General features: G+C 56.1%; 7 protein-coding genes across 7 annotated transcripts; 2 read left to right on the forward strand and 5 right to left on the reverse strand.

Annotated features, from left to right (window-relative positions):
- Positions 1 to 406: 406 nt before the first annotated feature.
- Positions 407 to 1782, forward strand: D7B24_007819 (uncharacterized protein; the record flags this gene model as incomplete). The annotated part of the gene is made up of 3 exons (XM_028641923.1): positions 407 to 425; positions 480 to 889; positions 961 to 1782. The coding sequence occupies 3 exons, from the start codon at positions 407 to 409 to the stop codon at positions 1780 to 1782; spliced, it is 1251 nt and encodes a 416-aa protein (XP_028494198.1).
- Positions 1783 to 2035: 253 nt separating this feature from the next.
- On the reverse strand, positions 2036 to 2768 carry D7B24_007820 (uncharacterized protein; the record flags this gene model as incomplete). Its single annotated transcript, XM_028641924.1, has 2 exons — positions 2036 to 2389; positions 2514 to 2768. 2 exons carry the CDS (start codon positions 2766 to 2768, stop codon positions 2036 to 2038), a joined length of 609 nt encoding a protein of 202 aa, XP_028494199.1.
- Positions 2769 to 3606: 838 nt separating this feature from the next.
- VMA2 (Vacuolar ATP synthase subunit B) lies at positions 3607 to 5461 on the reverse strand (the record flags this gene model as incomplete). The annotated part of the gene is made up of 7 exons (XM_028641925.1): positions 3607 to 4399; positions 4452 to 4777; positions 4834 to 4995; positions 5051 to 5086; positions 5145 to 5164; positions 5219 to 5303; positions 5363 to 5461. The coding sequence occupies 7 exons, from the start codon at positions 5459 to 5461 to the stop codon at positions 3607 to 3609; spliced, it is 1521 nt and encodes a 506-aa protein (XP_028494200.1).
- A 471-nt stretch (positions 5462 to 5932) lies between these two features.
- D7B24_007822 (uncharacterized protein) lies at positions 5933 to 7110 on the reverse strand (the record flags this gene model as incomplete). The annotated part of the gene is made up of 2 exons (XM_028641926.1): positions 5933 to 6754; positions 6814 to 7110. The coding sequence occupies 2 exons, from the start codon at positions 7108 to 7110 to the stop codon at positions 5933 to 5935; spliced, it is 1119 nt and encodes a 372-aa protein (XP_028494201.1).
- A 2377-nt stretch (positions 7111 to 9487) lies between these two features.
- Positions 9488 to 11149, forward strand: D7B24_007823 (uncharacterized protein; the record flags this gene model as incomplete). The annotated part of the gene is made up of 2 exons (XM_028641927.1): positions 9488 to 9575; positions 9636 to 11149. The coding sequence occupies 2 exons, from the start codon at positions 9488 to 9490 to the stop codon at positions 11147 to 11149; spliced, it is 1602 nt and encodes a 533-aa protein (XP_028494202.1).
- Positions 11150 to 11689: 540 nt separating this feature from the next.
- D7B24_007824 (uncharacterized protein) lies at positions 11690 to 12376 on the reverse strand (the record flags this gene model as incomplete). Its single annotated transcript, XM_028641928.1, has 1 exon — positions 11690 to 12376. The coding sequence occupies one exon, from the start codon at positions 12374 to 12376 to the stop codon at positions 11690 to 11692; it is 687 nt and encodes a 228-aa protein (XP_028494203.1).
- A 668-nt stretch (positions 12377 to 13044) lies between these two features.
- On the reverse strand, positions 13045 to 14844 carry D7B24_007825 (uncharacterized protein; the record flags this gene model as incomplete). Its single annotated transcript, XM_028641929.1, has 4 exons — positions 13045 to 14004; positions 14276 to 14454; positions 14518 to 14659; positions 14737 to 14844. The coding sequence occupies 4 exons, from the start codon at positions 14842 to 14844 to the stop codon at positions 13045 to 13047; spliced, it is 1389 nt and encodes a 462-aa protein (XP_028494204.1).
- Between the last annotated feature and the right edge of the window lie 203 nt (positions 14845 to 15047).

Genomic DNA, 15047 nt, shown 5'->3' on the forward strand with positions numbered 1-15047 from the left:
GAGGATGGATAGATACTCCGTCTCTCCTCGTTAGCGACCAGGGGTCCTGGCGTTGGTGCTCGTGCTCATTCTACAGTGCAGACGCTGGAGAGGGGCTCAGACCGGGGCTTTAGGGGGCGTGGCCTAGGGTATCTTAGGGGGTTACTAATGATGGGCACCCATCGAACTCCACTTGCCACGGCGTGTGGTTGTTTTGGGGAGGCGATATTGATCCCGAGCCAAGTCTTGAAGTACATCGCTCACTGAATGTATCGTTCGATAGCAGCAACACGCCATGTCCTTCTCAGGACTTAGATAAACCGCATGCGCGTTCCACCGACTTCTTTCCGGTGGCCTGAAGCTGGGATGATCTCTCTATAACATGCAAGATCCGCCCAGACACTGCTGTGAGGTACACCAAGTCGAGATGAAAGACAGCGGCAACGGTACATGGTCTGTGCATGTCTCCACCCTGGAATCCAAACTGTAGCTGCTCTGAGGTGTGGGTGCCATCATCGACTTTGGCGAACTCGAAGCTCGCACTCTCTTCAATCTCTCCGTCGCACCCACCTCCAACCCTGACGACGGACGAGTAGGCGACCATACCCATCTCCGGCATGTGAGGGCGAAGCGCGCCCGTTTTCCCTACATTATGCATCAGACATTGCGATCCCTGCGCCCCCTCGGGCAAGCTTCATCGACTTGGCTCCGAGCTTCCACCAAGCTTGCCGTCCGCGCTGCACCTCGCCGCTTCTACGCATTCCAAGCCGGCGGATCACCAACTTTCCAGGTCTTCAACCGCCACACGAAATGGCTGCAAAAGGAGCGTGCCGCCGCTGACGCTGAAGCCAGCCGGGAGTCTGACTACCTCAAGGACGAGGTGGCCAGGCGACTTTGCGAGCGCCTACTGGTACGGTCTGCCCCGCCACAAACACACAGATACGACGCCTCCATCGAGGTATAGGCTGACTCCTCAACCAGGATATCAATCGCTCTTTTCCCAAGGTCCTCGACCTCGGCGCCAATTCATGCAACATTGCACGCGCCTTGACGGCAGAGAATCCCGATCCCGATCCAGCCCTCCCCATCAGTCCGCCTCTCGCGACGCGCATCGAGGAGCTGGTTGCCGCCGAATCCTCCAGCACTCTCCTCCACCGCGATGCCGACCTCCCCTTCAATAAGGACATCACCATCACCCGCGATGTTCTCGACAATGAGGAGTTTCTTCCCTATGCCCCCGGCACCTTTGACCTCGTCTTGAGCTCCATGAGTTTGCATTGGATCAACGACCTGCCCGGCGTCCTCACCCAGATCAACAACGTTCTCAAGCCAGACGCCCCCTTCATGTGCGCCATGCTCGGCGGTGATAGCCTTTACGAGCTTCGTACGAGTCTGCAGCTCGCGGACCAGGACCGCAGGGGCGGCATCTCGCCGCACGTGAGCCCACTCGCCGACGTCAAAGATATGGGTGGTCTGCTGCAGCGGACCGGCTTCAAGCTGCTCACCGTCGATGTCGAGGACATCATTGTCGATTACCCGGACACGTTTGCCTTGATGCAGGATTTACAGGCCATGGGCGAGTCGAATGCCGTGCTCGGCCGCGAGATGGGGCCCATCGGGAGGGATGTATTGCTGGCGAACGAGGCCATCTACAGAGAACTCCATGGCAATGAGGACGGCAGCATCCCTGCGACGTTCCGCATCATCTTCATGATTGGATGGCACGAGGGTGATAATCAGTCCAAGCCGTTACCGCGGGGCAGCGGTGAGGTCAACCTCAAGGATATCTTATCCACGGAATAGGCAGTCGCACACATTGGTTCGGGGTTGCATGTCATGTAAAATAGGCAAAAGTGTACATATAGAGGACATGGTCAGGGTCAGGGGATGGACAACAGGGTCGGCATGAACACACCAAAGCACATTCGCTCAAAGAAGCGAAGCAAGAATACCACGTTTGAATACAAATCAATAGTCTAAGCTTGCAATCATTCATTCATCGTTGCCTTCCCCTACAAACACAACGGCTAAGCTTCATTTTCGTCTCGCCTCCTTTCTACACCCGCCTCCAATCCGTCATGGTCCTGCCAATGCTGCCGAGTCCCGCCACATCAACGACCTTCTCATGCCAGCTCAGCAGCACGCTCATGGCGGCACCGACGCTCTCGTTCGCGGCGCCGGGCCGCCCGCCGCCAATCTGGCTGAACCCCGTCGCCTGTGGCGTCACGGCGCTGCTGCCCGCCGACCTGACCGGCGGCGCCGCGGCGCCCATGCCCTTGTAGATGTACTTCATCAGCACGTCGAGGAGCTCGGCGCCGCCGGGCGAGCCGTAGATGCTCTTGAGGAGCGGGGTCATCTCAGACGCCTTGATGGACTGGAGGACTTCGGTGATGGTCTGGAGGTGGGCGTCCTGCGTCTCCCGTTAGCACTTGACGGCCGCGACATCACAAGCCCACAGCCTCTCAAAATAAAATAAAAAACCGGCTGGGGAAGTGCTTGTTTTGGTTCGTTGACGAATAGGGGAGCCAGCATACCTTGGCGGCGTCGGGGCCGTTGTAAACGGGGAACTCAAGGCAGCCGCGCAGTGCGCCCTCGGGGTCGCCGCCGCGAAGGAGCTGGCGGACCTGGCCCGCGAGTCCTCGGACCTCTGCCTCGCTGACCTCGGGTTGCGGGGGGTGCAGCGTCGAGGTGTCAAAGTTGTAGGGCGAGTCCTCCTCGAGGGCGTCGATGTTGATGGTGCGCCATTGGTCGCCGAGCGACGCTGAGGTGTGTTGCTGAATGATAGACATGGCCGGGTCGGTGCTGATCTCGGTATGCGCGGGTTTGGTGCAGGATGAGCAGCCCTTGGATCTGACGAGGAGCACGTCGGGGGAGGGGCGCGGTATCTCTCGGATGGGGGGTGGTCTCGTGGGTTGGTGGTGGGGTGAAGCTGGGGGATGCGTATGCCTTAGTGCGTGACGTCGTCCGGCGTCGTGGTTGGTTGAGGCTGAGCTCTCCTGAAGAGGTGGCACCTTGGGTGAGCTGTAGCACGTGACGCCCTTTGAAATCGAATTGCCTCTGTCAGACTATCACCATTTCATTCTCGACTCCATCTGGAAAATGCTCAAGTGGGTAGATTATGCCTACTAAACGACATCATCATCGATTTTATGCGTACAAAAGGGATTTGTAGTGAGGCGACCTCGAAGACATTCTCAAGAGACTGAAACTCAACGAGGAACGACGAGCAACCAATCAATTCCACCTCCATCTCCAATATCGGGTTCCAAGATCTTTTAGGTTTGCTCCGGCTGGACCAGAAGGACACTACATTTACGAGACGAAAATCCTCTCAGAAACTCGCAAATGAAGAAATTGAGATTGCCTGTCGCGCTTCAACGCAAGTTTCTCAGTAACGAACACGCCTGAGAGGCATGCCTACAGTCACAATAGAAACACTCGCCGCATTTCTGGTCAATGTGCGGTACTGTAATATTCAATGCAAACATAGGTCTGAACGTCCATCGCCTCCCTTACGGATACACACAGGCGGGCATGTCTCTGAGCCCCCATTACCAACTGCACACACGCCCGCTGGCATTGCCCCCATGAAACCCGACTCAGCCTCACCAAGACTTATCAGCGCTCTCATGCGTCGATGAGGTTCTCCTCGTTCTGCTGCACCTGGTCACGCTGCTTCTGCTTGTCCTTGGCCTCCTTCGCCGCCCTTTGGTAAAACTCGTTGAGAATCTTGGCGGGGATACGGTTGAGCAGGTCCTTGGGGTAGATGCGGAGCAGGCTCCACGCGAGGTCGAGCGACTCGAAAATGGTGCGTGCCTCGTAGGGTCCCTGGGCAATGAACTGGCGCTCAAACTTCTCCAGGAACTCGAGCGACAGCTTGTCCTCGTTGGACAGAGCCTCCTCACCGACGACAGCCTTCATGGCCGCGGCGTCACGACCAATAGCGTACTTGGCGTACAGCTGGTTGGAAACATCGCCGTGATCCTTGCGGGTCATGCCCTCGCCAATGGCAGACTTCATGAGACGAGAGAGCGAGGGAAGAACGTTGATGGGCGGGTAGATACCACGGTTGTACATGGGTCGGTCGACGAAAATCTGGCCCTCCGTGATGTAGCCAGTCAGATCGGGAATGGGGTGGGTAATGTCCTCGTTGGGCATGGTCAGAATGGGGATCTGGGTGATGGAACCGTTGCGGCCCGAGACACGACCAGCTCGCTCGTAAATGGTCGACAAATCCGTGTACATGTAACCCGGGAAACCACGACGACCGGGCACCTCTTCACGGGCGGCGGAGACCTCACGAAGAGCGTCGCAGTAGGCGGACAGATCCGTAAGAATGACCAGAACGTGCTTCTCGAGCTGGTAGGCGTAGTATTCGGCGGTGGTGAGGGCGAGACGAGGGGTAATGATACGCTCGATGCTGTTTGCTTGTTAGCGTCATGCTCGCGCGTGCACAGCGGAACTTGACATACGTAGGGTCGTTGGCGAGGTTGAGGAAGAGTGTGACACGCTCCAGACTGCCGTTCTCCTCGAAATCGCGAGTGAAGAAACGGGCTGTCTCAAGGTTGACACCCATGGCACCGAAAACGATGGAGAAGTTCTCCTCGTGACCATCATGCACGCCCTTGTTGGTGACACCCTGTTGCTGGACCAGACTAGCCTGTCGGCAAATCTGCGCAGCGATTTCGTTGTGAGGCAGACCGGCGGAGGAGAAGATAGGAATCTTCTGGCCACGCGCAATCGAGTTCATCGTGTCGATGGCAGAGATACCGGTCGAGATCATCTCTTCGGGGTATTCCTGAGGAAATCAGCATGGCGTTCCTTCTACAATGGGGGCAGCTTGCGATGACATACTCGGGAGAAGGGGTTAATGGGACTGCCGTTGATGTCGAGGTACTCCTCGGCGAGGACCTTGGGGCCCTTGTCAATTGCGCGACCGGAACCATCGAAGACACGGCCCAACATGTCCTCGGACACTCCGAGCTTCAAGCTCTGGCCGGTGAACTCGACTTTTGTCTGCGCATTGTTTAGTGGGGGTGGCTCCTGGTATTCGTTGGAGGGGCCGCCATACCTTCTTCACGTCAATGCCGGTGGTACCCTCGAAAACCTGTCCAGCTGTCAGTCAATGTACCAGATGAGGCATAAACTCGTTGATGCTTGCGCACCTGAACAACGGCTCGGTCACCTAGGGCTTCATGTCAGCATGGCAATCGTGCGGATGGCATTCTTGGGTAAATACCTCGAGCCTCGAGAACCTGGCCAGATCGCTGCGTGCCATCGGGAAGGGTGATGTTCACAATCTCGTTGTACTTGGGGTATTTGACCTGCTCGAATGTCAGACTCTGCATGCTGGGAACGAGTGTCGGAGGGTTGTGGAACGGACATTCTCGAGGATGACCAAGGGGCCGTTGACGCCACCGACAGTGTTGTAGCGAATTCGGGGCAGGATGGAGTAGGAGGACGAGTCTCGCGGGTCCGACATGGTGGGCGGTTGTGTTGCTGACCAGCGCCCTTAGAAGGGGTTTTTGGAAGGGGATGCGAGGCGAGGCGGGAGGGCGGGAAGGGTGCGGTCGGCGATGAGGGACGGGGACCTGGTTCGGCTTGAGAAGCAAGGCGATGCAGCAATGCAGCTGGAGGAGAGGTTGGAGTTGGAGCTTGCACTGGGCCCTCCGCTCCACTGGCTGTCTGGGCGGTGGAGCCGCGCCGGCTGCGCAATGGTGCCTCAGCAGCAAGGAGGCAGCTGCCCGCCCAGGTCGGTAAGCTTAGCCAGCTTTTTGGACCGCGATAAGATAGCGCCGTGTGGAGCTGTCAGTGACATCACATGACTGTTGAGGTGCAAGTCAAGGTCGAGGGTTCCTTTTCGTGGCATTGCAAATTGGACACCGCAACGGAATTAAGTTCAGATTTAATTGCCATCTTTTTTTTTATGAAAAATCAAGTCTCCTTCGGCCATCTACGCCCTGGAGCGCGCTCCAAGCACCGCCTTGCCCACCGTGCTCTCATTTGACTTGCCCAGCTCGCCCGTGATCCAAGCCCCAATATCCGACACGGCATCCAGATCGACACCGGTCTCCATGCCGAGCGTGCTCAAGAAGTACACCATGTTCTCCGTGGCCACGTTGCCCGTCGCACCAGGGCTGTAGGGACACCCACCAAGTCCTCCAATGCTGCTGTCGAAGGTTCTGATGCCATGCTCCAGCGAGACGGCCGTGTTCACCAGCGCCTGGCCGTACGTGTCGTGAAAGTGCATCGCCAGATCCTCGTTACGGATGCCCGCAGACCGCATGCAGTCGAGCAGGGCCTTGGTCCTCGGCGCGGTGCCCATGCCCGTCGTATCGCCGAGCGAGATCTCGTCGGCACCGGATTCGAGCAGGTCCGTTGCAATCTCTGCGACCTTGTGAGGGTCTACATCGTAGCCCTCAAAGGGACAGCCCAGGACGACGGAGATATAGGCCCGTACACGCACACCGCTGGCCTTAGCCTTCTGGATGACCTCGCGGAAACGTTCGAGCGAGGTGGCGATGTCGCAGTTGAGGTTCTTCTTAGAGAACGACTCGGTAGCGGCCGCGAACACGGCAATCTCCACGCCTGGCTTGGACGAGACGTCGATGGGTGGCCGGAGCAGGGAGGAGAAAGCATCGGGGTGTTTCTCGAGCAGGTCTGTGGCGTTCTGAAGACCCTTGGCGTTGGGCGCCAGGAAGGAGTAAAGTAGTGGAGAGGGCGAAGAGATGGCTTTTGTGAGAATGTGCTCCATGATTTCGCTCGAATTGGCCATCTGGACCCATCTCGTCAGCAACGTGCTACCCCTCATCACCAGCTCCAGAGACGACGTACTTGGGGAACCCATTTCGGCGACACAAACGAGCCGGCCTCGATGGTGGTCAGGCCCGTCTTGGCCAGCCTCTCGATCAATTCAATCTTGGTCGCCAACGGGATGGCCTTTTTCTCATTCTGGAGGCCATCGCGGGGTCCGACCTCGACTAGCTTGACGAAGGTGTCTGATGGCGGCGGCTGCGGTGGAGTCGGCGGTGGTTGACTGCCGTGCGCTGTAGCGAAGCCTCGAATTGGTCGAAACGGACGAAACTTTGCCTGTTGACAAGCCCTGCAGATAGCAGGCCGAACGAAAGACATTTTGGTGACTGTATTGATCCAGGACTCGTGCAATGGACTGCGAGATTGTGAGGATGAAGGACGAGGGGCTTGGGGATGGGTTGCGAACGGAAGGTCAGGCGACGCATACCATCGGCCCTCGGCAGGGTGAGGGGCCCCGGCGCGTACAGCTCCTGTTTGCGCGACAGTTGCTGCCAGCTGTCAACATCCATCCCTCGCCTCCATTTGAACTGCAAGGAATACGAATCTTTTCTTCGTCGTGTCGCTTCCCCAACTTGCGCGGGTTGGCAAGGCAAAGATGTAGCTCAGATTTCAAGGCTGACATGTCTCTGGGTAAAAACTCTCACCTGTCTGTGTTTCAATGACGTCCAGCCAACCCGGCTGCGGAGGCACAGCTGGGTCATAGCAATGAACCTAGAGCGCACCCGAGGACCATAGAACAATGAAATGCCGGGAGGCCAGCCTTGTCATGTCGTCAGGGTTGGATTAAGGTAAGGTAGTTTACGATGCATTTTGGCTATGTTCCACGTAGTGCCCACCTTGAGGATGGAGGTGAGAAAGTCAATATTGGGGTCTCTCCAAAGTTACCGGGACCCCAGAGTCTCCACCATACAAAGATTGAAAGCTTTCGTTAGCTACAGTTTCGTTCGCAAAGGTTATTGTCATGTAGGAGGGTGTAGGTCTAACAACGACGACACGCCCGATCCCAGACACCCCCCTCCAACAGGCTAGATGGCCGTCGGGACATATGTCTATGGCGCACGACGACCAACAAGGGTATGCCTTATTCCAGGCACGGAGTCGAGCGAGAGCTGTGGGCCGAGGCTTGGAACATGTCAGACTTTGTCGAAGTACCTATAATGATGCGTGCTCCAAAATAATAGGCTTTTGCCATGATACTCGCCCATACATTTGATTCATGAACATGAGGCATGAGAGATGCAGAAATGAAGACGCTGTACGTGCCTTACTAAGGTACCTAGGGGCACCGCTGACTTACACGACGTTTGAACAGAGACGAGGGGAGGGAGAACCCAAAGCACAGTGTATCCACTGATGTCCATCACAGCCAATTGGGGCGGGCCCAGTGCCCGACAGAACATGCTTTCAGCCCTACGAGAGGGGCCTTCAGCCCTATGGTCGGTGTAGGCGTCCTGTGTTCTTGGCGGATGCCATCAACGTACGGTGCAGTCTCAGTCATTGCAGCCCATTTGATGGCATGGCTTTCTGGTACACCCTGTGGGAGTCCAGATTCCGTCATGAAGGTCGTTTTGGCTTCAATGGTCGGCCCAGCGCCTTCCTTTGCCCGCGTGAAAGCAGCTGGCAATGTCTCTCCAGTGACCCAGCATCCTTCATAGTCCCACCGTCCATAGTCGGAGATAGGGCAGACTGCCATGGACCAAGGTCTACAAATGTTATTTGTGTTTTTCTGCTGATTTGATCCCTTTCTCGTTGTGCTTGGTCGGAGAAGGCTTCTCGACGAGTCCCACCCCGACCTCTGCGGGCAGGCAGTCCCGGCCATGACGATAGTTCTTTCCCCCCCCTCCCATGGCCATTGGAAAGTCTTGCGTCCATACCATAATTTCGTAAACAGCTGCCCGCGCCATGCTCCCTTGATAACTCTCCTCAGCTACCATTTGGACGCTGCATGCGCCAGAATGACTTTTTCCCATGGACATGGCTGGACCGCCACCTGTCCCATCAACATTATCATGGGACCAGAACAATCAGATCTTCATCCAATATGACTTTTTCACTCAATGGCATCCCAACTTGATGCTCAACCTTTATGGCTCTGCTCAGGATACTTAAAGGGCGGCCGCCTTGGTGTCCCCCGGCACTCCTACGAATATCTCCATTCCCTCTACGTGTACACATTGAGCACATTGTCAGCTACAGTCAGTCACGATCCAGTCTTCTGGCAGTACACATCGAAAAGCGAACGCAGATACTCCCTTTTACGAAGCCTTCAAACATAACAAGCCCTCGAGCTTCTTCTTAACACACATTCTACATACCACCCCTGGTAGCTTGCCCTGGAGAAGCCAGCGCCTATTCAATTACATACACCGTCGCTTCAAGTCAAAGACATCAACTCCAAGACATTCATCCCAAGACATCAAATCCAAGGTAAAGAGTCATTTCATACCTAATTGGCACTGCATACTAATAACGAGACAGTAGACTCAAGATGAACAGCAATCAGTACCGGGACCAGGCTGGCGCTAATACGCAGTTGACCGGCCTTGGTCATTCAGCAGGGTGGAACACGTCGCTGGGGGGATTCAATCCCAACGCTTACACACCAGAGGGCAATATAACCCCACTGGGCATGAACCCGCATCTTAATGCAGGATTTGCCTCTACGCCATCTCAGGCCTATAGCTTAGGGCCAATCATGTCCCAAGGCAGCATGGCCATGTCCTATAACAACATGGCACCACAGGGCAACATGACGATGTCCTATGACAACATGATAGCCCAAGGTAACATGCCAATACCCTATGGGAACATGTTGCCCCAAGATAACATAACAATGCCCCAAGGCAGCATGGTGCTTCAAGACACTATTTTGTCCCAGGGTAACATGGTGCTCCAGGACACTATTATGTCCCAGGGTAACATGGTGCCTCAAGGCAACACAATGATACCCCAGGGCAATATGGCACCTCAGCCAAGCTACTGGCATGTCCCTGCACAGGGTCTTTCATTCCCCTTTGGCCCAACGAACAACCAGGCCCAAGACCATTCGTACCAGCGGCGCAGGGCCGAATTCGTTGCAGCTGTGCAGACACAACGTCAAGAGTCTCGGCGGGCGAACAAGACGAGCCGCAGCAGACCCTACAGGCGCAGGTGTCAGGCTGGTATTCAAAACGATGGGGAAAGCCAACCTATTCCAGCTGTGCTCTCAGAAGGGCTGGTTGACAATCCGGTCGCTTCTGCGACGGTTGCTACTCCGGTGACAGTTGCTGGTCCGGTGGTTGAAACCCCGGGCCAAAATCCAGGCCAAGACGTCGACCCCGTGGCCATGCTTGAGAGCCTCTTCGGTGAGGGCGAATTTGAGAGCCTCTTCGGTGGGGGCGAATTTGAGAGCCTCTTCGATGAGGACGACTTTGAGAACCTCTTTGGCGAGTCGGGCGGTGAACCTGATACTGGTACCGCCAACGCCGGCGCGGCCATGCCGGCTCCTAGTCCGCTCTCTCCGACCTTCTCGAGCAGCCTTCCCGGCCTATCCGCTGTGGTAAGTGATAGCGTGCCCGAGCAAACCCCGGTGTCTACTTCACCCGCGGTGCTCAGCGAAAGCACGAGCCCTGGGACCGAGCAGCCTGCCAAAAAGCGAAGAACCAAGATTGGCAGCCAGTCGTGCGAGATGTGCAGGAAGTCTAGAAAGGCCTGCCACCGTCAAGAGAACACATACTCGTGCGTCCGTTGCCACACGGCAGGCATGCCGTGCAACAAGTTTGACCCCAGCGCGGCCAAGCCCTCAGACGGACGCACGAACAATACTGTGCAGCGCAACCATCAGCGCATCTACGACGAGGGCCGCAGCGTCATTGAGAAGCTGTGGAAGGCACTCACTGCCATTGTGCCCCAAAGCGCGAATGAGGCGCCCGAACTCGTGGCGCGCCGCCTGGCTCTCGCGCAGTGTGTCCAAGCACGCATGCCGACGAAGAATGTTGAGAGCTGGGTTCCCATCACAGACATGGAAATTGAAGCCCTCGACCTAGCCATGCATGGTCTCAACTTCAGGCCTGACTGTCTCAGGATCGTGGGTGGTCCTCGCTCCTATGTCGAGCGTCCCTCGCGTTGCGAAAAGCTCGTTGAGGAGCGCAAGGCTTGTCATGACCTTGTAGACAAGGTCAGCCGCTTTGTTACGGCTCTGGTCGACTGCATTGTGTATGCGACCGAACCAAGCCACAGTAACTGGTTGCCGATGCATGTCGCGAAACTCCTCACTGTCCCTCGCTATGAGGAACAGCATATCTCGTGCGATCACCCTCTCCCGGCCGCCTTCAAGAAGTACCTTGGCAACATTGTCAATAATGCAGCCACTACCTAAGAGCCCTCCAGCTTGTTGGGTGGCAGGAAGAGAAATGACATTTTCTTTTTGTGTTAGAGCGAGGCGTTTGGTGGGCATGCTTGGGAGTTGACACCTGTCCTCCGTGTATTGTGTCTTTGAGAAAGCAAGGCGAGCGAGCGAGGACTGCATTCTTCGGCTCTCTGTTACAGTACGATGGCGAGCATTTGGACCTCACTTGAGAAGTGAGTAGAGAGGTGGATTGCATAACCCCCAGGGTTGGCGTTGAGCGTATCCGACGAATGACGGGATGATTGAATGACTGAACGAATGGATGATTCATGAGCAGTATGACTAGATGAGACAATATGGAAAGGGTTCGCCAAACTCCCATCTTCTATGCATTGAATGTGACTTGTGATGTCAAATATGCCTCCTGCCTGTTGGGCGAAAAGAGGAATGAATGCCTTGCTGCGACGTAGCTGCCAACTGCTTGGTCGTTCTACACAGCGTGCAACAGCATGACGCGAGATGTAGAAAGAAATTCATGCTGCTGCTTTTGAGTCCATGCCGCTTCCCCCTTTAGTGACTCGCCGCAGCCTTTTCCTTTCGCTTCTCGGCGACGACATTGTCGAGGCGCATAAAGGCACACGCGCCCTCGAAGAAGGTCGTGCCGATCCACTGCCACCAGAGCAGGCTCCCGGCGTCGACGCCGTGGGGCACGAGTCTCGAGCGGTGCATCCACCACACCTCACCGAGGTGGATGCCGAGGACGGGCCAGAAGATGGCCTTGACGAGCCAGCGGTAGGAGCGCGGCCCGCCGGGAAAGACGGCCTGGAGGACCCTCCAGAAGGGGGTGCCGGGCATGACGAAGGCGAGGGTGGTGTAGCTGAGGAAGTAGACGGCGACGGCGGCGAAGACGACAATGTCGAAGCCGCGCGGGGGTTCATAGGCCGTGACGTAGACGTCGCGGATGCCGAGGGCCTTGCGGGCGTCGGCGTCCATGGCGATGACGCGGCTGCGGGCGTCGGCGAGGGATGCGAGCGGCGGAGAGAAGGGGATGACGAACTCGCGGCCGCCGAGACCGCCGGCAGCGATGGTCATGGCGTCGAGGGAGATGTCCTTGAGCCAGGGCGTGGAGGCGGCGCGCGAGGACAGGTTGGCGTAGTGGCGGAGGTAGTGGGAGAGCTCGCGCGAGTGGGCGCGGTTCATGTGTGAGGTGATGCGGTTGCGTGCGACCTCATCCGGGCTCAGATCTGGGGCAGCCATGACGTATTGGTGGCGAGATGACAATGGGACACGTGGCGGCGGGTGAAGCTGTCGGCGATGTGTGATTCATGCACAATTTGCGGCTCGGTCGAAGTTCCCATCAAAAAGCGTGTCAATGTCGTGATACGATGCGACGCAGTGCAGTGTGTGTTAGGTAATCACCCCAGGAACCTCCTTCCCCCTGTGTCGGGCCCTGCCACTTGCCTTAATGTGCTCCTGGTTCGGGTGCCTGGGCCTTTCTGTACTGCTGTGCTGTGGTGCCTTGGACCTTGACCCTAAAGCAAGACACCAAAGCAACCTCGTCACCGAGCAAACCAAACCTTGTTGGAACAACCTAACATCGACCATATGGCTTCAAGAGCCCTTCCCCTGCAGGGCCATCATCCTCTGGCCCGTCAAACACTATTCATCGCGATTCCCACTGAAAATATGCACGTAGAGCGGCACCATACGAATGAATACCTACGCCATGAGATGCATTATTTCTACGGTCTCGCCAGCGATATCTAATGTCAGGTGGTATCTCAAGAAGCGGATCATTCCTGTCGGCGCCCAGCCATACAAACGAAAACCCAAGACCCGCCGCCCTTCAGCACCAAACGCCAAACCATGTTCTTGCCAACGGCATGATGACCACTGAATGCCGTGTCGACTGTACGCCGACTTCATCACATTTGAGAAGGTCTCCGTCCCCGTGGGACATAACCTGATTCCGAATCCACCGTCGTCGTTGTGTGCACATGAATCCCCGACTCCATCGAACTGTGTCGGTCCTGGTCAGCCACATCGTCCCTCCACGAGGAAGGAGTTGCGCCAATCTCGGTCTGGACGTCCCCCTGCAGCTTGTCTCCCAGTTCGAGCTCGCTCTCGTTCACCTGCCCTTTGCCGCCCACCCTGAAGAGCTTGAAACGGGACTCGGGGACAGCTAGGCGACTTGATGGCCCCGACACCGAGTTGCTGTACGTTGCATCGCTGTATTTCCCAGAACGCAGATCTGTCGAGTCACCAGACACCTGCTTCTTGCTGTTGAATGAGAATCCGTACTTGCTCGTGATGGTGCCGAGCACATCCGGAATGACGCGGTTCACGAGCATACGAATGGCCGGCAGCGACGTCACAAGCATCGACACAGAGACCTCGAGACCCGTCCAAATCAGTGTATCCGTGTAATCCCAGGTCGGGTTCGTGGACCGCGCAAAATGCACAATGTACTGCAGGCGAATGCAGGAGGTAATCAGGATGAAGATCCCTAGGCTGAACATGACCATGATGCCCATCTTGGAGCGCCACGACATGTTGAGGCCGAAGAGCAGCGGAAGAGGCAGCACGAGGATGATGACGTCCTGGGCAATACTGAAGCCTGCTGCCGTGTATACGAGCGTATTGACGTTCAGGCAGCGGAACGAGCCGAATGTACCCTTCCACCCTAGCCAGTTGTACTCGATGGGAGAGCACTGGAAGATCTGCAGGAACACAAAGACTGTCGTCGACATGCCGATAAATATCATGACCGAATACGTAATGATCCGAAATACACGGTTCGGGAAGATGCGCAGGAAGAAGCAGAGTATCGACAACTTGGCGAGTGACAAGCAAATGACGTAGAAGCTTTCGTCGATGTAGAAGAGCTGATATCATTCATCAGTCGCGCTCTTTTCGGTCACCGGGCCATGGAAGAGAACCTACTTTGAGACACTGCGTCAAGTCGTCGGCATCAACAGTCCATATGTCAACGCCAAAGCATGATATGCCAACTAGAATGCAAGCGTCAGCTTTCTTTGTGCCTCAACAAACGCCCCGAAACTACACACTGTAATGTCCCAATATGAGAAAGGGTGTGTTCATGATCTACGCAATGTCAGTCCATCAATTCTCCGGCCAGAATTCGCGCTGACATACAACGCAGACCAGCATGATCCAATCGTCTGCCTCGAATCGGTGGACGGTGCGGTAACGCGAGTAGAGTCGCAGCCAGACGGAAAACCACGCAGGAATCTCGATGATGAGCGGTACCAAAAGATCCGGCTTGCGGGAGCGATCTGGGCGCTGACATGCCTCTGCTTCCACCCTTGCGACCTCTTTTGTTCTGTCAGTCGGTCATTCGACTTATCTCCTGACGGCCTCGATTGTCGGAAACACACCTATGCCTTCCAAGGCGTTTGTACACCTCTCCGTCACGCATTTTTCTGTTGCCTTGCGCAGATCAACGTCGGTACAGATGCACGTAGAGTTTGTGAGACTGTCACATGCCGATAAAGGCACTTGCTCCAGGATGCAGCTCAGCTAAAAGCAGACAGTATCAGTCAAAGTTGGTCAAATACTGAATCGCCACGATGAGAGAAGAGGGGTCTTGAACGTACGCCACATTGTGGTATCCTGTCAACAAAACTGAAAAGATCCGGGACTTGTGCTTGGCTGGCGACCATCGGAGCCACCGCCAGTAATGGTTGGAGATGTGAGAACCGCATCCTTCCGATCGGTGGTAGCCGCGGCTCTCGAGGAGCGTTCGCAACGGCTTGTGGTATCGAGAACCTTTAATACGTGAGTCTCAATTACAAATGGTAAAAGGCGTGTTGGTCGGTCGTCATGGCTGCTTTTAGAGACTGGTTGACGAAGTTGGGGTGAACGGCTCAAAAGGCGCACGAAGCGAGCGGTCCGTCGCCATATAAAC

The sequence above is a fragment of the Verticillium nonalfalfae genome, assembly GCF_003724135.2.
Source record: "Verticillium nonalfalfae strain VnAa140/NRRL 66861 chromosome Unknown scaffold_65, whole genome shotgun sequence".
Classification (NCBI taxonomy): Eukaryota; Fungi; Ascomycota; class Sordariomycetes; order Glomerellales; family Plectosphaerellaceae; genus Verticillium; species Verticillium nonalfalfae.